The sequence below is a fragment of the Cyanistes caeruleus genome, chromosome 1 (assembly GCF_971803275.1).
Source record: "Cyanistes caeruleus chromosome 1, bCyaCae1.hap1.1, whole genome shotgun sequence".
Classification (NCBI taxonomy): Eukaryota; Metazoa; Chordata; class Aves; order Passeriformes; family Paridae; genus Cyanistes; species Cyanistes caeruleus.
Window position 1 is genome coordinate 133284918 of NC_141701.1, and position 20293 is coordinate 133305210.

General features: G+C 37.0%; 1 protein-coding gene across 2 annotated transcripts in view; it reads left to right on the forward strand.

Moving 5' to 3' along the window:
- Positions 1–913: 913 nt before the first annotated feature.
- The window catches only part of MALRD1 (MAM and LDL receptor class A domain containing 1), a 246864-nt gene continuing 227484 nt past the window's right edge, over positions 914–20293 (forward strand). For both annotated transcript variants that reach the window (XM_086859185.1, XM_023920197.2), the window contains exons 1-6: positions 914–3476; positions 7967–8107; positions 11988–12082; positions 12164–12325; positions 16350–16443; positions 20087–20230. In XM_086859185.1, the coding sequence (XP_086715311.1) occupies positions 3314–3476; positions 7967–8107; positions 11988–12082; positions 12164–12325; positions 16350–16443; positions 20087–20230 (799 nt within the window). In that variant the 5' untranslated portion in view covers positions 914–3313. The remainder of the gene's footprint in view (positions 3477–7966; positions 8108–11987; positions 12083–12163; positions 12326–16349; positions 16444–20086; positions 20231–20293) is intronic.

The following is a 20293-nucleotide window of genomic DNA, read 5'->3' on the forward strand; positions in this document are numbered from 1 at the left end:
TGGGATATTTATTTATGGACTAAGAACCACTTTTGGATTTTTTTTTCCCCTTTCTTACGTTGCTGTATAGAGAAAGAATGGCAGTTCTTGGCAGTTCAGAATTGAAGTACTTTTTTTTCCCAAACTCTAGGTGCAGAGACAATTAGTTGTATGTGGTACACATAGGGATTTTTTTAATCTCCCAATGAATATTTTCTCTACTTTCTAGTTATCACTACCTGTGATTTCCCCTTGAATTTTATCCATTACAAAGATGGAAAAGATGCTCCCAAGTTGCTTCCCAAAATGTAATCTTTTTCCAGTCTGTAATGATTTAGGACTTTGACCTGATTATATCTAGTTCATCACATCTTTTCCTACACTATGGACTTTCTTTCTTTATTGTAACTATGGTGCTCATGCAGTACACTGGTCAATGCATTAAGTTCAGTTTTATCCTCTTGATTTAATTAATTTATTTTAGCAAATGGAGATGAGTGGTAAGAACACTTACCCTGAATCCTTTTATTCAAATATATTAATATCTTAGTCCTCTTTCAAGATAACTATTGAATTGGTGCCACTTAACTGAAAACAGATACTGTGCAATTACTGCGGTTCACACCAAAGTAGAGAATTCTGTCAGTTCTTGTTAAAAATTGATCAATTTGAGGCAACTGTGACTGCTTGAATTTCTGCTACTTTACAGAAGATTTTCAGTTACAATTTGACAATTTAAAATTAGAATGGTCTCATGATAATATGAATAGCTTATTTTTGGGAAGGGGGTCTCAAAATGAAGTCTCAGAATTTTTGAGAATTATTTAAAAATACAGCTTTGGTGGTTTTATTAGAAGTTGACTAAAATTGTTCTTGCACAAAAAATTTTGGAGGATTTTGTTAAAATTAACAATGTTTACTAAAAATCTGTATTAGAAGAAAAAAATATGTAGGTTAAAGATTCAAATACTGGCACAGTACTGCTCCCCTGTCTGATCACAACAACAAAAAAAAGACAGATTATAAGTTTGCTACAAAAAAGTTATATTAAACCTAATGAAATTTTGATTACTCTGAAATGGTGACTTATTGTACCCTGTAAGACTTTTCCCTGAAAGAAAGTTAGTATTTGCAGCAAAATTTGAACAGGTTTTCAGATGGTGAAGCTCATATCCCAGTTTTCTTAGTTCTTTCCTCTGTGCCATTGCTGATAATAATTGAAAGTTGTTATCAGTTATGAAAATACAAAAACCTAAAGGAGAATTTCTAACTGCTATCCATTTTATGCTTAAGCAAATAACTTTCTGTTCATGTGAAAAATGGACTTAAAAATACAAAACTTTTCTGGCCCTGTTTCAAAGCCTGTTGAGACTTCTTTCTAAAACTTTTTAAAACTCCTAGATTAAATATCTGAAACTTTTTCAACAGATTTACTGAAGTTGAAGGCTGAATGGGCAATCTTGTTCACTTACATAAAATGTGTTTTGTTTTGCCTTAAATTAAATTAATTAGGATAAGTCAGGAAAAAAAAATCCATCTTTCATGTAAATTCAAGCAGTTTTCTATTTTAACTTTTCTTTCCTTTTAAAAAACTGCTTGTTTGCTAAAATAACTGAAAATAGACATGGTGTATGGATTTGCTTTCTTTCAGTTTTCACTTTCTCTGCAGTATTTCTCTAGCGCTTTAAAAAATACCCTTTGATTAGTGCCCATCTGCTTTTCTTGACATCCTGCACATTTTTTGCCAGTTTATACTTTTCATTCTCCCTCTCTGCCTCATTTATGTTTTTCAGGGTGCTTCCAGTTCGTATATAATGAACTCTTAATTTATTTAGTCATAGCCCTGCTTTTCATCAGGAAGTTTTCCAAACAGCTCTATGGCCAGAGGATGAAGCATTAAAATAATACAGCTTAAACAATGTCCACAGAAATAATGATGAAAAGGGTGGAGCTGAACCAAATGAGCTGGAAAATGCTTTCTAGGCTGAACAGGAACCTTTGTCATGATAAACATGTGCCTGCCTCTGGTTCTGGAGATAATAGGAAGTTGCATCAGACCTTGCACTTCTTGCCTTCAGGTGATGTTGGAGTAGTAGTCTTTTTCCTTCACAAGAGACTTCCTATATTAGGAAAATACAGACCTGCAGAAAATACAGATGATTTATTCCCTTACAGACAGAGTTTGCCTGTTTATCTTTACGGATACTACGGCACTTGTGCATTCCAATCAGCACACTTTAGTTACAGAGGTATGTCTTATTTCTGCTCACCAGGGCTAACAGGTGAATCAGAGTTATGGATGGTGGAATGTGCATTCCCCTGACTTGATTTTGTGAATTTGTAGATGACAAAATCTCCAGACCTGCTGGCATCAATTACTTGTTACAAGCTGCCACTTGGGAAATTTTTTCATCCCACTATTCTATAAAAGTAGTGCCGTACTTACATGATTGCCAGATTTATTTTGTCTAGTTATCACCATTATTTGCCTTTCAAATTTTGCAATTATCCTCTCTTTTTCCTACTAGCACTCCATCCCTGGGTTTGGGGCATCTAAAGTATTTAAACTACTTCATTAAAACAATTTCCCTGATTTCATGTGATGCTAGGCTGAATGAAACAAACTGATTCAATGTTCTCCCACAAGGCTGACTTTTTTGATTGTTTGGATCTCCCTCCCAAGTCCCCCTCCTTCATTTGAAGATCCTTGAGTTGTCTGTCTGAAGGTGTGGCCAGAACCACTGTGATTTGGTGAAACGCCGAAATGCCGTGAAAGGTGTTACTAAAACAGCCTCACACAAAGGACTGTGACCTGCAGGACAGAGGAGTCAGTCTGATTGCACTGATTTGCAATCCCTTTCGTGCAAAATAAACTTTGAATTTCTCAGCTGTTTTTCACATTTGATGCACAAACTTTTCATACATTTTGTAAGCATTTGTCAACTCCTGAGCGAACAGAGATCTTTGTGAATGTTGGTCGTTTAGTAATTGTACTCTGATTTCCTGTTGTTTTCTTATCTAATATATTTTCAAACCACTGAGTAATAAATCCAATCAGTAAGTTAATGATATACAGTTGACTTGCATAGCATGTGCCAATATATTTTAGTCATAAAACTTTGTATTTAGTTAAATATTATCCTAAGACATACCAGGTTGAAAGTCACTGCTTTGCAGAAGCCATACTTCCTATAAGCTGCAGATTTAGAAAGTGAGAGAGATCTCTTAGAGAGATGTGTGTAAACATACAGCTTGGTCAAAGGCACTTCATGACCAGAACTAGGCAGTTTCAGTAATTATTTTCCAAGTGAAGGCTTGGATAGTAACACAGCCCATGAACAGGTTCGTATACATCTGTGTGCTGTCTTGCTTTGCTGCGGTGGGTACTCAGTCACCCACAGCAAGTGGATGCCAGCGTGGTGATGGCTCTTCTGCTCCTCCTGGAGAAGTGTGCATCTCCACCATCTGGTGTGGAGACAGCAGTGATGAGAAACAAGGTGAGCCTGAGAAGTGTGATACAGTTTGGTAACTGAATGTGACAACAGAGAGAACTGGGGGGATGTTTTCATGTTAAAAAATGTTTTGGAACTCTTTTTCTGTTGTTTTTTTTTTTTTTTATCCTCTTCATTTATTTAAGAAAAGTTTGTTCCAGCTTCAGTTTGATTTTTTATGCTTTTGTTCTTTTTCAACACTTGTTAAGTGCAAGGCTCTCATGAATATTCATGTAGATATTACATCGCAAAGCAAGTGTTTCCTCTTCAAAATTCAGTGATACATTTTTCCTTAATTTGTGGGAAACTTGTTTGATAGAATTCAGATTTAATACAAAATACCTGGACCAAGGTATAAACTACACCTTTTTGTTTTTTTTGTCTAGACAAGGGTGGAAATTTTTTTGAATTCATGAGCTGATTAGCAACAGATTACCCTAGCATAATGTCACATGCATTGGTTACAAATACAATTGGTGATGTTTCCTGTAAGGAATTGATCTAAGTGGTGAGAGAGAATTTTAACAGCTATTGTCTGAGTAAATTTGCATCAGAATTCTAGTATTTCCAGAAAACTGTATTACAAAATGGTGCTGCAAATAATTTCAATAATTTTTAAGCCCAGCTGGAGATGAAACACCACACAGTCACTTGTGATGGAATGGGGAGGAGAATTATAGTAAAACTTGTGTGTTGAGATAAGAAGAGTTTATTTATTGAAAATAAAAAGAAAATGAAATAAAACAATGCTAAGAGTAATAATGGTAAATAATAATGATAACAAAAAGGAAAAAAAAAATATAAGCAATGTACAATACAATTGCTCACCACTCACTGACTGATGCCAGACCTCCACTTCTTCCATCAGCTGTGCTTCCAGCTAACTTCCCCTGGTTTATACAATGGACCTGACCTTTCCCCGCTATGCTCCTCCCCCAGTTTTGGTGGTTTTCTTTTCTTTTTTTACAGAATTCCAGAATATTCTGAGTTGGAAGGGACCCACAAGGACCACTGAGTACAATGTTTAAGTGCATGGCCCATATTCAGACCATACCCACAGCCTTGATGTTATTAGCACCAGGCTCTGGTCAACTGAGCCGACCCTGCAGACTCCTCACTGGCAGAGTAGGAGACAAAGGCAATAAATTATTTCTTGCCATAGGATATATATGACTTAGCAAAAACCAAAAACATCAGTGTCTTATCACCACTGTCATTCTGAATCCAGAACACTGCACTGAACGGCTACTGAGACAAAATGAACTCTGCCCTAGCTGAAACCAGGGCAGATGCATAAGGTAGTCCTTCTCCTTGAGGATTTTTATTCTGAGTCCAAAGAAGAACTTGGATTTATAAAAAAAAATTAATTCTAACTAAAAAGCTTATCTAAGTTCTCCTACTCATTATGCAACAAAAGAAGCTACCATCTTTGTGGGGATTTTAAAATTTCACTGTAAGTATAAAACACGTGGTCTTTAGATGAGCCTCTGGCTATCTGTCCACACTGAAAGCTGCTAATGGATTGCATGTTAGCAATCACTGAATTCAGCTGAAATCTGTGAGAAAGAGCAGTAACTTAAATCCAGGTTCTTGAAATTACAATTCTGTGTCCAGCTACATGAAGGTTTTCTTCCTCTGATAGGACTCCCTGTCTTATCCAAGCAGGATGCAGAGATCTGTTTGGAGCAGTCTAGGATCAGCTCTAGGATATTTGTTTTTTATTTCTCCGTAAATAAGACAATTATTAAGACTGTATTGGTATTTTTGTGAGTTTTGTATTTTGCACATAGATTTTTTAAGTTTTCTGTGCTGTACAAAACTCTATTAAATGGCAGTGGCTGTTGAAATGGCAAAGCCTGTTGAATTTCCTGACATGTCTAACACATCTTAAGTTAGCATATATTTTTATCCCTTGAACAAGAGATTGTTATGTTAAGTTCCATTGCATAGCCTTGAAATCCTCCTTGTACTTGGTTTCCCCAGAAAGGGCATTTACTCCAGGCAGCATTTTCTACTGTGATTGCAGAATATGGAACAAGAGGTGCATTCTTCCATTATCTTTTGTGGAGGATTTTTATACTTGTCTGTTGTGGGAATGCAGCTAAGGACAAATGCTTATATGACAGTAGAGAATTAAAGGTTTCTCCAATGACTAGTATAGAAAAACGAGCCTATGGTCTCTGAAAAAAGCCCTAAATATGAAATTATATTGTATTTCATGTGAATGAGCCAGAGGTGTAGAACTGGGCTTCATGGGACAGGCTGTGTGCTGGGACTGCTTGGATAATGCTCTGGATTAGTTCAGGAGATAAGTCAGCTGTCAGACATGAAGGTACAGATCAGGCTGCCAAATCAAAGATCTGTCCTGCTACCACCCTTTCCTGGGATTTGGGATTATTGCAAAGTTATTTTTCTGCTAGTTTTCATCTTCTGGTCTCATGTTGGTGGCAGTCTCCTGCTTTGTTTCTGTGGGCTTTGCTCAGATTTAAGGAAGCTTCTGTGGTGAAAATATATAAAAATTGGAATTCCAGTTTTTATTGTTCATTTGGTCTTCATACTGCAAAATATTTGCCTGGAAATGAATGACAACTAAATTTTTTTCTCCCAGAATATCCCAAAATGAGATTTTGTACACATGCACACTTTAACTGTAGTCTGTTGCTGTGAGACTTGGAATTTTTTCTTAGAAGTTATTTTAGATTTTTTAAGTTCACAGGAAATTCAGCAAAAAATATCTAAAAAAATCCCACACATTTCTTCTTTCTGAACTTTTCCTCTTTAAACAGTGACTTTACTTTTGTAAATCTATCTTCACGCAAATTTACATTGGTTTGCTTTGAAGTTATATATTCTGTGAAAATAATATTGCCTTGGAAAATAATGATGAATGATTTTTTTAAAAAAATACAATACAGTACAATTATTGCTATTTCATGCATATTAATTTACAATTGTTTTTTCAGGTATGAGAAAATTCTTGAGGAAATATTGAATGTGGTTTGGTGCAATTCATGCAATGCCAAGCAGATACACCTCAGCAGTGTTGGTGCTTTTGATGAACCTCTGGCATGCCTTTTAGCCACTTAAGGATCTAAGGAATAAAAGCAACAATGAAAAGCTGGTTGATGACTCAGCCAAACTGCACATTAACTTAAGTCTGGAATGCTTGTGTGAATTATTTCTGTTTTCCCCTCACTCACCTTGTAATTAATTATTGCAGTGAAGTGATATGAATATGAAAGTCATGAAACTGAAAACTGTAGTGCGACTATCAATGCTGCAGTTGCAACTTTATTTAAAATGACTAGTGAACTATGTGAATCCACACTAGAGAAGAAGCATCAGCAGGGCCTGGAGCAGGTACCAATTTGAGAGGGAGTGTGAAGACATTGTAGCTCTTGTGTCTAACCAGAATCCCAGTTAGAAGGCAGGGTCTTTGTCCCCTTCCTCTGCTGTGTAAGACAAAGGGCAGGGGAACTGAAAGTTTTCACACAGGACAAAAAAATCTGCAGACAGTACCACACACTGGCCTCTCTGCTTGGGCTGAAGGTGCAATAAGTCTGCTCTTTACAGCTTCATCTACTAAGACCTATTTTTTAATTAAATCCTTCCACCACTACGGAAAGTGCTTCAAGGAATGGGGCTGTCCAGCCTGTCAAGCACATCCAAGCACTTTCATTCAGCTTGGATATGATGCATAAAGGGCTGCTTGACACCCATGCAAAAATCAATATCTGTCCCTTCATCCCAGTAAGCAGTTACTTATCTGGTCCCATTCCTACCTCAGACTGCCTGAATGGACTCGTGCACCAATCTGGGTTCTGTGCCAGAAAGGTGTTCTGCCTCCCTTTTCCAACCTGTGCTGCTCTACAGGGGAATCTGGAAGGGGGAAAAATACCCCTTGCTCACCACATTGTGACATGTCCTGGAATAAATAAGAGAGAGAAAAGGCAAGTGGGGACACTATGCCATTCTGAGGATTCATTTTGTCTCTTGTTTGAATGATGTGGAATAAAAGAAAAACAAACTTGCTCTCTGATTACATCCTGTAGCTAAGGCTTTGTTCTTCAATGCAAGAACTCTGGACAAATTCTTCACCTTGGAGCTGCAGTGTATTTTAAGAACAATCTCTGCATAGTAACTATACTAGCTTGCATATTTTCCTATAAAGAGGTAACTATACACATATTTGTGATGAAAAGAGAATATATTGTATTAATAAAACATAAATGGATGAATTTGAATTTCACTCGGTGAATGAAGGAGCTGGTTAATTGTTTGGATTTTTTGTCCTAGTATTCATTCTCAGTTGTCTCTCTTCCACTTCACTATTTCTCTTTGCTCATGGTTTAAACATTCTGGTGTTCCTTACTTTTTTTCAGGACCCTGTTCAGAGTGTTCCTGTGTGTTAGTTAAGCAGCAAGCGATAGTGAAAAAGTATTATTTTGTTTCTGTTTTTAAGCTTTTAATTTTTTTGTTTGTTTGCTTCAATTCAGATTCCTCCTGGAACAGCTGTGATTTTGAAACCAATCTATGCAGAGTTCTTCCTGAATTCAATTTACACCATGGCTGGATAAGAAGAAATGGTCAGTCTGGCATGGGGCCACCATACTCTGACCACAGTGGAAATGAGAGTGGTAAGACTCCTCATGCTCTTTGGGGAAACCATAGACCCCTACAAATAATGTAGTTTTCTACTTAGTTTACTAAATTTTTCTAATTTCTTGATTTTTCAATTATATTCTGCCACATATTTCCTGAGGACTTGTGTCTTTGTTTTAAGGTGATTGCAATTACAGTAATGCAGAATTCAAGGGTGGGGTGGAGGAGGAGAGAGACAGTATTCCAGTAAGCAATTGTTATCATAGAGGAGCATGTAATCACTTCCAAAAGATGTGTTTATCTACCAGAGTGATCTTTATTTGTTTTGGAGATATTAGGTGGTAAATTCAGTCTTGATGATTGCAAAGTTTCGAAATTTTGAGAAGTATTTTCATGTTTTCTTGAACTGGTAAATGCCTGGAGTGTGTGTATCTGTCTTCTGTGACTAATATTACTACTCCAAATATTTTGAGAGAGAGAACTTTGTATTTGGAGTCAGAATAAGCTTTGAGCCAGTTGCTTTCTAAATTTTCTTACAATTCTACTTTACCTTGAGTGTGTCTCTCATCTAAGTAATTCCTTTTCTCTGTCCTCAGACAAAATACACCCTTTGTACTTGTCCCATGGCCAGATTAACCCTGCTTTTCCTTCTGTGATACATCCTGTAATACAATAGCTATTTAGTTCTCCATATTTTCTGTTATCCCCTTTCCCTTTGTCTCCACCCACACCCTCTCATCTCTCCTGGGCACAAGCTGTGTTTTGGCAGCCCTCTTAGTGAGTGCCTGGAGGCAGGCATGCAATGCTGGAGCGTGCTCAGGAAGAGAATCCTATGTAGGATTCAAGTGTTGCTGTGATTATCTCGGGTGCTCTACACCCTGTTCCCAATCTGTGATGATCCAAGAGTGTGGAAATCTGCACTGTTCTGAGGTAGCATCCCCTACACATGGCATTAACCACCAAACAGGTAGAAGTTCCCTATAATGCTGAGTATAAATTGGTGGTTTTGAGGTGAATGTATGGAAAACTTGCCTAGAAATCAGCAGATGAAAGTGAAACCCAAATTTAAGTTTTTTTTATTGAAGAAAAGATCAACCAAAAGCCCTACTCTAGATTTTCCTGCCAATTCTCATTTCGTAGAGGACAATTCTCATGATATTTTGCAATTGGGGAATTTTATATACATGATGTGATTTTAGCAACTTCAGGTTTTGTGTGTATCTCAGAAGCACATCCTGCTGTGTGTATTATGCTTCCAAAGATAAGGTTGCACTTAAATAAGCGTTGATTTAAACCAGTGTTGGCACAAAAATGTGAGCGGATACCAGACTTTTTCATAAACACAAGCTTTATTTCGAGTATGCAAGTTGTGAAATAGTTCAAAATAATAAAGCTTTTCTCATTGAGAAATACATTAAAAAACACCAAAAGTACCATGGAACACAAATATTGCAAACTTGACTAGAATAAAAATAGGTTAGCCAGGCAACAGTCTTGCTGTAGTAGAAGTTTCTAGAATTTGTGCATGATTGGTAGTACACACCATGTCAGGATGTAGAAAATGCTACAAAAATACTCTAATAATCGTTAGAAATTGGTGAGGAAGGGAAAATTTGACTTAAAAAAACAGCCAAAGCCAGCAAAAGATTGTGGCTTATCAACTGAAGTGTTTGTTGCCCACAAAGCAAACTGTTCAGTCACCTGCATTGTTCACCTTCAGTCACTGTTGTATCTGCCAGGTCTGAATTGTGCAGTGGTCATGTTAATGTGAGTTATTTTATTCAGGTAGCAGGAAGCTCGACTACTGGTAGCTATTCAGCTTTTCAAGAGGATGTGTGCTCAGATCCGTGAACTGAACAGCTAAGGAGACTTAACTGCATTCTATTAATTTGCTTTTATTTTTCTACCTGGAGAATGTCTAAACTGTACTTTCATTTTGTAAATGCTGATTCTAATTGCCTAGGAAATATCTATCTTCTTATGGCAGTGAGTCGAGTTTTCCCACTGCTGGTGACTCAGCACACTTTGTGATCAGTTTTATGTTGGTTCCTGCTTCAAACCCAGAAATGATTTTCTCTATTGTGACAACTAAGCAGTATGCTCTGCATGGCAGAGTGTTAAAGGGAAGACTTCCTGCCATCAGGATAAAACACACACATTAGCAGAAAAGCAAAGATCCTTTGGTAAATCTAACTCCTTTGAAGATTTATATAATCATTTGCTAGAACCCAAAACATCTCTCTTTAGCTCTGTTTCTCATGGATCTTTTTTTTCACTGAAAAAGTAATTGAACAGACCAGTGACAACCACTTTAAGAGAACCCCAAAACAAAACACAACCTGATTTTTCTAGATGAAACTATTCTCTATGTAGAGGTTTTATGTGAAATGACTGTTCAAAGAATTCCTTAAAATTTCTTTACTTAAACTATTTCTTCCCTATCTGTGTAAAACTTAAAATTCCTATGGCAGGTGAAATATAAATATAATTTTTTTACTCTTAGACACATTCATCTTTAGAGAACTAAAAGAAAATAATTCGAAATTTCATGGAAGCTGACATCCAGTGGAACAGATTGGAGTCAGGGATAGGGCTCTGCAGATACACCAAGCCATCTGTTGTGGGTAGGAACAATACCCTTGCAGCTGGCAGGCTCTGAAAGTGCTGCCTGAGCAGTCAGGAAAGGTCTAAAAGCTGGGGGCAGCACGGCCACTGCCCTGGTAGCAGCCTGCAAAATGCTCCTCTGTTGGGGATTGCTCAGCTGGCTCCAGCCCTGAGCTGGGCTGCTGGTGCTTCATCAGGGGCTTTCCTGTTCCACACAAGGCTGAGAGGGCAAGGGGGGTGGTTTAATAAATTAGGTTTTTAGATGTTTTGATCTATCCTCTGATATTTGGTTAATGTATTAATCTTTATTTTTAGGATTTTTTTTTTCCCCTTGAGTCCTGCTTGGCCTTTTTTCTCCTTCACCTCCCTCCTTGCAATGTCAGAGGACAGCAAGTTACTTGACACTGGAGTTTGGGAAGGGGAAGAGAAGAGAAAGGATGAAAAATAATTAAAAATAGATTGGTTTCTATTTTTTTTAATTTTTCATCTTGCATCTCTGAAATCTTTGTGTTCAGGAAGAGCCAAATTTTGACTTGCAGTACTTGGTATCCTAAAATAGGGTGATTGCCTGGCATCTGTTATAAGATCTGAAACAATACTATCAGGAACAGACTCAATCAAAGGGCATGGCAACAACCATCGTTCACTGACTCTTCTTGAGCTGTTGCACTTACAAGTGAAGCAAGGACTTTTTTTGTAAATGAAAGGTGATGGTATCTTTAATGGTAGCCTTGAGATTCTGAAGATAACCTTTTATACTGGAATGTGAACAGGGATACCACAGCTTTCTCTCTGCAGTGAGGCAGAACCCAGACACCACCAGTTTTCAACCCATGAGAACACACATGGAAAACCAGTCTTCTCTTCCATGTTCCAGCACCTCCTCAAAGACCTGAACTGTCATGATAAATGTGTACAATTTTTTACAGCAGTTGGACGTTTGGGCATGAAATATGTTATCTACTCAGTCACTGGAGTTTAAGGTCTTTGGATCAGCTTTCAGAGTTAGTCTCACTCTGTCCCAAAATGGTGTACTTCTAAGTGGAGTATTCAAGACATCACCACATCAAACATTTTGGAATACTTAAAATTTTAGCTGGAACATGGAGCAATACCGTGACAATACTGAACATGAAAGAAGGCTTGGAACACAGTGGCTACAAGTTCTATTAATGTTTTCTGGGGAAACAATTCTAGCTGGCTTTTTAGTTATTAATTTATACCTGTGAATATTGCTCTTCTTGTTTTATTGGGTTTTTTGGGGTTTTTTTTCCAAGCTTCTAAGTTTTCTCTTTTTATTCCTTTAAATAGCTTATTTCCTCTCATTGTCCTCTGAAATGCAATCCTCTTCTGCAGCTTTAAGGACAAGTGTTTTCCTTCCAACTGATGAAGAACACCTTTGCCAGGTATTTTGATGCACATTCTTTGGATTACACTGTTTGCCATAGTATTTCCCTGGAATAATCAGACCTTCTTCTATTTCCTAGATTAGATTTCATTACTGGGTCAGTCATATGAGTGGAACATTTATGGTGGGGCTCCAGAAGCACTCTGAAGATACTGTTACAAATGTTTGGCAAGCTTCAGGAGAGCTACAAAATCAGTGGAATGTAAATACCATTACAATCAAGAGCACTGAAAAGTATGAGGTTAGTAAATTGAGGTTATGGTAAAGGACACTTCTTAAATGGTTTATAAATTGTGGGCCTTTTTTAATAGGTCAGCACTAAATATTTTGTAAATGAAAAAAAACACTATGGTGAGGGAAATGATAAAAAAGCCATTTTGAAGATCATAGCTTGCATTAACAAATAAAGCTTGTTCTTATCGCTTAATGGTGTTAAAACTGATGCCAAACTTTGCTTAAACTGTGCTAGTGTCTTAAATAAAAGAGTCTCATTGAGCCATAAATTCTACCAGCCCATAGAGCTGATATACTTGTGATCTTAACTTTCAATGCAGTATTCTCTTAGCCTCAGTCTAATTGGACTGATAAACTCAAGGTTTCATTTATATAGGAAACTGAATTTTATACTGAGATACTGTTTTATAGGTGTACTGCAGGTGACAAACACCGTACTATTAATTAATGTACTATTAATGTACTATTAATTATACTGTACTATTAATTGCAGCTTTGAGCCTTTGTCACAGAACATATTCAAATGGTTTAATTTTGCTCAAAGCCACTGGAAAGCAATGCAAATGCCATAGGCTATTTAAATGTTTTTACACGTGTATTTACAAAAAACATTAGCACAGTGAATGTCACTTAGGGCTATAATATTGTGGTGATTTACAGTCACTGCTATGCATAATACTGGGGAGAAAGTGGGGAGCAGAGAAGAAAAGGAGAGGCCTTTCCTGCTAGAGCAGTTACTGTGAAGTTGCTTAGCATACAAACCTGAAGGCATGGCAGCACAACCTCATTTCAATGAACCAAAGGAGTAACATAATTCCTTGACTTTCATATTGTGCTAAAGCAACAGGATTTTGATTTTTTGAAGTAATACTAGCCTGCTCAACTCTTCTGAGAATGTATATTGCAAAATACCTATAGCCAACTCAACAGGTATCAACGTTGTTATTGGTTCATAACTTGCCTCTACCCGAAAAGAGTGTATGTATAACAATCTGAGATTGTACAGGAAGGGTTTACTTCTAGATTTATTTGTTCCATCACTTATCCTACTTGGAAAATTGACTCAGTCTGGGAATGGTTAATACAATATGGCATCTGCTTCCTCTGAGTTGCTAGGTCAAATCCTAATTAGATTATTGCTTGTAAACCTGGTTATCCTTTGGCTCTATCAAGTGAACTGATGGGCAGAGTCCAGCTTTAAAGAGGCAGGTGTCAAACTTACCTCAGTAATCATTACAACTGACTTAAGAAACACAGATCAGCACCTCACAAAGCCTAGAGTCTGAAGCTGAGGAAATTTTCTTCTGTTTTCACATTTTGCTCCAGTGACAACTTGCAAGATATCACTGTCATACAAGTGAATGCAATTCACTTCCCCTTTTGCACTTGTTCTTTTATATGACAAGTTACTTTGCCTACAGGGACACCTGTGGCATTTTTCAAGATAAAATTTTGTTTATTAATGTTTCTATGAAAAAAAAATTATGAGAGACAAACAATTTTTATTTGGATGTGCAAATCACTTTGAAATACGGTGCTTTAATACTTCTGTCATTTCTGAAAACACATTTGAAGTGAGATTTCACTTAAAATCTACCTCTGAACCCCCACTGTTTATTTTCTTCACTCATTTTGATGTTGTCTGTTTAACACTAGAGTCTTTTCCTACAAAGAGTCTGGATTATATTCATGTGATACAGAATGTAGTTTGGCATTTAAAAATCTCCATTTTATGGAATTCTGAAATACAAAGGTTGCCAGTGGTTTAAGTGCTGAACAAGCAGGAAGATCAGTATGTCTCTTTTGGCTGGGTTTTGGAGAACTGCATCATGGTTTTCTCTTCTAAGCTACTTTTCCTCTGATTTACTGAGAACAAATTTCTGTCTCCCAGACTTCATTAAGGGAAAGGGTTCTAGGCTTGGGGTTCATTTGTGTCTTTGTGCTTGATTCCTGTTTTACCTTGTGCTTTGCTGCTGTGCTGCAGTCTGCTCCTGTGGCTGCGCTGTGGTGTCAGCCCAGCTCGTGTTTGGTCCCACCTTCAGTCCCCCTGCACCTTCCTGCCACTAATGGAGCTGCAATGTCCATTTGATCTGGTGCTCACAGCTATTGCATGACTATAGATCATTGCAGTTAGCAAATAGTGCCTCTGAGTAGACATTTGTTTTGTTACTGAGCTTAAAGAGCTCTAGACTTTATGTGAGAAAGAAAACTGAATGTTTCCTGTCTGGAGTAAACTTTGGGTGTGAGTCACTTTGGTTATTACTGGACTGAACTCAGGCGAGGTCAGCTGGGTACCTGCGCCAGATAAAGCCTGGATAATCTTTTTTTAGACACAAGAGCAGCTGGAGGCATCTAGTAATATTATCTTTTGGATGTGGGGAAGTTGAGAGACTGTCCATGAGTTTTGAGGAAACACAGGTTCATACCAACTTCATGTGCTCTGATGGAATATGAAATTGAAGCAGCCTCTGATTTTGCTCCAGCAAAGAGAGCTAGTCCCTCTTTCGCATTGTCTAAATAACTTTATCTCACTATATAAAAAAAACTGACTATGAAACCCCAACTGCAAGCCATAGGTAGGTTTATATTTTAAATGAAGTTATTAATAACTAAATTTTGAGTCCAAAATAAAACATCACTGTCCAAAGGTAAAATATTTGTCAAATTCTTGATATTAAATAATATTTCTGATGTTTATAATTATAAAACAGTTCATAATATTGTTTTAGGAACTTATCTGAAACCATGCCATGATAGAAGCAGAAAATAGGAATACATTATTTGTCCTTCATGTGGTGACGTTGTGAAAGTACACATTAGCTGCACATACAATTGCAGCAGAATTCAAGAATTCAAATTACTGATTTTTGAAACAAATCAAATGAGCAAATTTCCAAGATGTGGCATTTCATTCATAGAAACACACTTTTGAATATGATATGGCTGCCATTCTTCTTGGGCATGCCAACTGCAGGTTCAGTAAAACAAAAAAAAGTCAAAGGATTACACCCCTCAAAAAAATTCCAGTTCTTAAAACAATGATCATATCATTGGATAAGTTGTGTCATCTTGTACAGCGAAAAAAACTTATAAGTTGTCTACACCGATCTGTTAAACTAAGCACAATATTGTTGCTGAACTCTCAAGGTAATATTTGAAAAATTATTTCTAACACTGTGAATTCCTTATTTAGAGCTAGAATTTACCTCAAGGTAGATTGTGCCTCCAAGACTCTGGAAAATCCTGGAACTGTTCCATCCCAAGATGTGGCTAGGGAATAATTTAGGGAATGATATTCATAAGATTGATTTGTTGGGTTGCTTTGATTGGTATGATTTTGTTGTGTTTTCCCAAGGACTGTGATTGATCAGTCAGTTCCCTTGTAGACCACTGCAGAAAACTTGTAATAGTCTGTACATTTACAAATGTGGATTGAAATCTGCCCTTAAGATAGAAAAGTAAGATATTTGTAACTTCTGGTGTATAGAAGACTTCGGTGGGGGTAAAAAAACCCACACTGTTGTAACATTAGAGCAGAGTAATTGTCAACCAAGTACTCCTCAAGGTTTGATTTGGCTAAAAACGTGATGAAAGGTTTCTGAATAATGGTGTTTTCTGCTCTAGCTTTTCTTCAGGTTTCTGAGAAATTCTGAAATCAACCAGAAAATGTTCACATTACAAGTCTCTCTGGAAAAATGGCTTGACAAAATCTTTTATATTCTGTTCCTTAACTGTCATGATCCTTGCTTAGATTTTAAGAAATTTTATTGTGATTTTCATATCCTTCCTGTTAAATTCTACTTTAATCTTGAGATGGATGATTGGACTACCTATCTGGTTTGGGTGAAAAACCCACGGATGTGTGAAAAAGCCACGGATGATAATCCTCCAAAATTGTTAAATGTGTGATTAGAGTTTTCATATTTCCAATAGATACTCCATGGACTTGACTGGTGTATATTTTGTGTTTTTTGTTTTGTCTGTGACACTGGCAAACTTGTTTCTTGTTCATTTGCTGTTAATCTCTTTAGGTTATCTTTTCGGTGATGTTGGAGACACAGAGACAAGGTGGAAGTGTTGCCATTGATGATATTACCTTTAGTGAAGGATGTTCTGTAGCACGTGGTAAGAATAACTGTTTTTCAGGAGCCAGGTCATTTTACATTGTCTTTTCCTTGGATTAGAAGAGGAAAAAAAATGGAATTGTTTTGCTATTCAAATGCTTTTTTAACTCTAAATGCTTTCATCTGGCTCATTCTCATTTCCCTAAACAATCATCTGTCTTTTCACATCTAAACACAGTTACAGAGAAAGACAATAAATACTTTAAGAAATCTGATACATTATAGATGTAGGGCTCAGTGGGTAAAAAAGATCTGTTGTTTTTGGCTGAAGAATTGATGTGTTCAGCCAGCTCAGGCAAAGCTTTGGAGCTGACTAAGAAGATTCCCGAGGCACTCGTGTATTTCTGAATGCGTGAAGGTCCTGATCCTCTGCTGTGCAGTGGTGTTATGCTGTTCCGCTCTGCTACATCCAAGAGCTGTAATGTCAGGCTGGTCATCTCTGCAGTCAGACCATCCCTGCATGTCAGGATTCCTTAGCAAAACATTTCCTATTTCCCTTTTCAACCCAATGTGTTTTCATGGAAAAGGAGTGCCACCCATCCTAGCATAAATGAAGTTGCTTGCTGCTCTGTATTACACAAGGGCATTGCCCTCTGGCACCTGTGTCACATCCTCAGGTGAGTGCAGCTCTGATTCAAAGAGCCTCCTTTGTTTTTCTTTTATTCTTGGCATGGGCACAGATGGTTTAGACTTTAAACTGAACTCAAGATATGAAAAGCAGTGTTTGACACAGACCAAGCTAGGTTCCATGGTTGGTTTTGTGTGAACCATACTCCTAAATAATGCTCCCTAGATTGGGAGCATTATTTTCCCTGTGGGAAAAAAAATATTGAAAAGAGATGCACATACGTATCAATATATTAGAGTGCTAAGCAATTTCAAGCAGATTGCATTAAAAGCAAGACACAAACCCTAATTTAATGATGCTAGAAGGCATATATATTTAGATTTCTATAATTCAAGAAACCTATGTATTTGTTTCACCACTTCCTGTGGGAGATCTGTTTGTAAAAATACATTGAGTATTTCAACAAAGTTCTTCTAAAGCAAAAAGAAACAAACCAAAAGAAATCAGCTATGAGATGAAGCACTCTCTCAAAGAGATGGAAAAGGGAAAAAAGGAAAACTGATGTATGTTCTCAGCATATCATATGAATCCAGGTGTTAGACTTAACTTGCACTGCAGCTGTTGAACTCCATGCTGTGGCTTACAGGTTGAGCTGTTGCACTAAGTGCCTCAGGTATATTCTAATAAGAGCCAGTTCTTATCCTGTGTTTCCTCATTAGGAGAAGTCAACTTCATTAGGTGACATCTAAGTGGTTCACAGCAGCCAAAAACAGGGTCAAAGAATCTTAATTTTCTCCCTGTAAGAGGAATGTTACTACTCAACATTTTCCAATAATTAAAACAAAAGGTCAGACTAATGGTTGGTAGAATTTGAAATAATTTTTTCCCTAGTCCTTATGCAATGTCTGGATAAGTAGACTTTTAATGAAAACCACTTTAATTTCTTGAAATCCCTAGTTAAAGCTTGCATTTTTAATGTACCCTTCAGGATTTTTAATCCAAGTACAAATGCACATAAGAGACAACCTGAGCATTTGTATCCATTAATATGACTATGTTTTTAGGGTTGTGATTAAAATATCTTAAATTTTTGTGCTTTCAGGAGTCTCTTGATCGAAACTGTGATGGTTAAATATAAAAGTAATTTCATTATGCTTTAAGTTCTCTCTTCCATTCTATCCCTCCCCTGTCACCCAAACTGTCCCACTTCAGTCTGTTGTCCAGTTCTGCTGAAGACTAAACTTCAAGCATTGAAAAAAATATAACTAGAACCCTATCTGCTGTATAGCAATTTAAGATACTCTACAATCTGTAGTTTCCTGAACAACTGCTAAATAGTTTATCACTCAAAACCCCACAGCTCTTTATCATACATTTGCATATGGGCTGTAGGAAAAAAAATACTTTGTAAAATAGAAAATATTTAAGTTATTTTCTGAAACACACATAATGCAAAATCTCCTTTAATTTTACCTTTAGTAGACCTTCTGTTCAAAGGCTTCATATTCTTATCCAGGCAGCTGCTCTGCAGAATTCCCTCTCAACTCCTGAAGGATTATATATGTGAAGAACCCCACTAGGACTGTCCTTCTGATCTCTACATGGAGATGAAAGCAAAGAGCTCCAAGGCATGAAAGTAGAATGCTATAAGGGAGAACAAGGCTTTTGTCCTCCTTAAGTCACTTGTAACACAGAAGTGACAAAGCCTCACTGCAAAGTTATGGGATTTTCTTAGGAAAAATGAAGTAATTATATATGTATTATTTATAATGTATAAATTTTGACAAAAATCCAGTATGAATACTTCAACTGACAAAATCTTAATTCCTTAGTTAATTCTAATCCTGCAAAGATGTAGCCTTTAATATTACAGAAGCAGGTATTTGAGATGAACTGCCACAGGGATGGGAGTCAGAAAATCCAAAATACTAATATTATTGTTGTCTGACATGCTGTGGCATGAAGAGCTGGAAAACGAGTATTTTGTCAAAATAAATAAAACCTAAAAATATATAAAACTAAATTAAAAAATAAAAAGACTCAAAATGACCCACAGAATGACTCAAAATGTTTTGTATCATTACTTCAAAAGCATTAAAAGAAGATCTTGATTCCTTTTGAAAGAATTTGCAGATTATTTTTTGCATGTTGAAACTTGACAAAATCCATCCGTTTCCAGGCCCTTGTGGAATTTGGCATTTTCCAGAAGAAACAAGCTTTTGACAAGCTCTTTCTTACATTATACACATAGTTTGAAAACAGTGCACATTTATTTAGCACTGGAACAAGGAAGAAATGAAAGGTTTGCAGCACTGCCTGGACAGGCCATTTCACTGAGGTATCAGAAATGTGAATAATATGTCTCTCAGATGAAGGAGACAGTAACATCTATGTAAACTAAGCTGAAACTGTTTTCTCCAAGCAATTAGGAATTTCTATGTTTTCTCTGTGATATCCTGACTGCTATTTAATAATGTGTCTTAACCAGATTACCTTTCCCCTGCAATGAAGTGGATCTTCCATTCTCATAGTGCAATCCTGCTTAAAATCCTGGCCATTGCTGAGGACAACTAGATTAGTCAGACATGCTGTGCCCCAGAAAAGCTCCCAAAAAAATGTGGTGATGCACTCAGAAGCATTTTGCCTCTAAAAAGTGGTATTCTGTTGCATGTATTGTGGAGATGCTGTTGAGTTCAACCTCCATTAAAAGTGATTTTTCTGTAGCTAACAGCTAGAAAAGTAAATAGGTATTTCTCGTTATTAAATGTCAGTTTTTGTGTTACCTGGCAACTCTCTCTGTGGAATTGAATTCACGAAGGTTGTGATGACTGGCTAACATAAAGAGCACTCCATTGCTTTGAAAGAAGAATTTCTCTTGAGGGAGTGATTTCTGACAATATTTAAAGATGGCAGGCTGAAATACAGGACAGCAGTCAGGGGTACACAGGGCTTTTGAAGTAACCTTTTGAAGAAGCAGAGATGTTGTCATGAGGTTTTATAAGCAGAATTTTCTAATAGGGGATAGTTTCATAAATAATGGCTTCTTAAGAAGTGATAGCTTCTCCTTGTCTTTTAGTACCACAGATTTCCACTTTTGAGCTTGGCGTATGCGGGTGGCACTCGGAGCAGCGGGCTGAGCCTGCTCAGCGGGATCGGCTGCAAGCCGGACACAAGATTGCCTCCTGCTCCTTCCTGAAGGATTCCAGCAACAACACTGAAGGTGAGGATTTAATTTAACTCAAAATTAATAGCTGCCATGAAGAATATAGTGCTTTTTATGGCA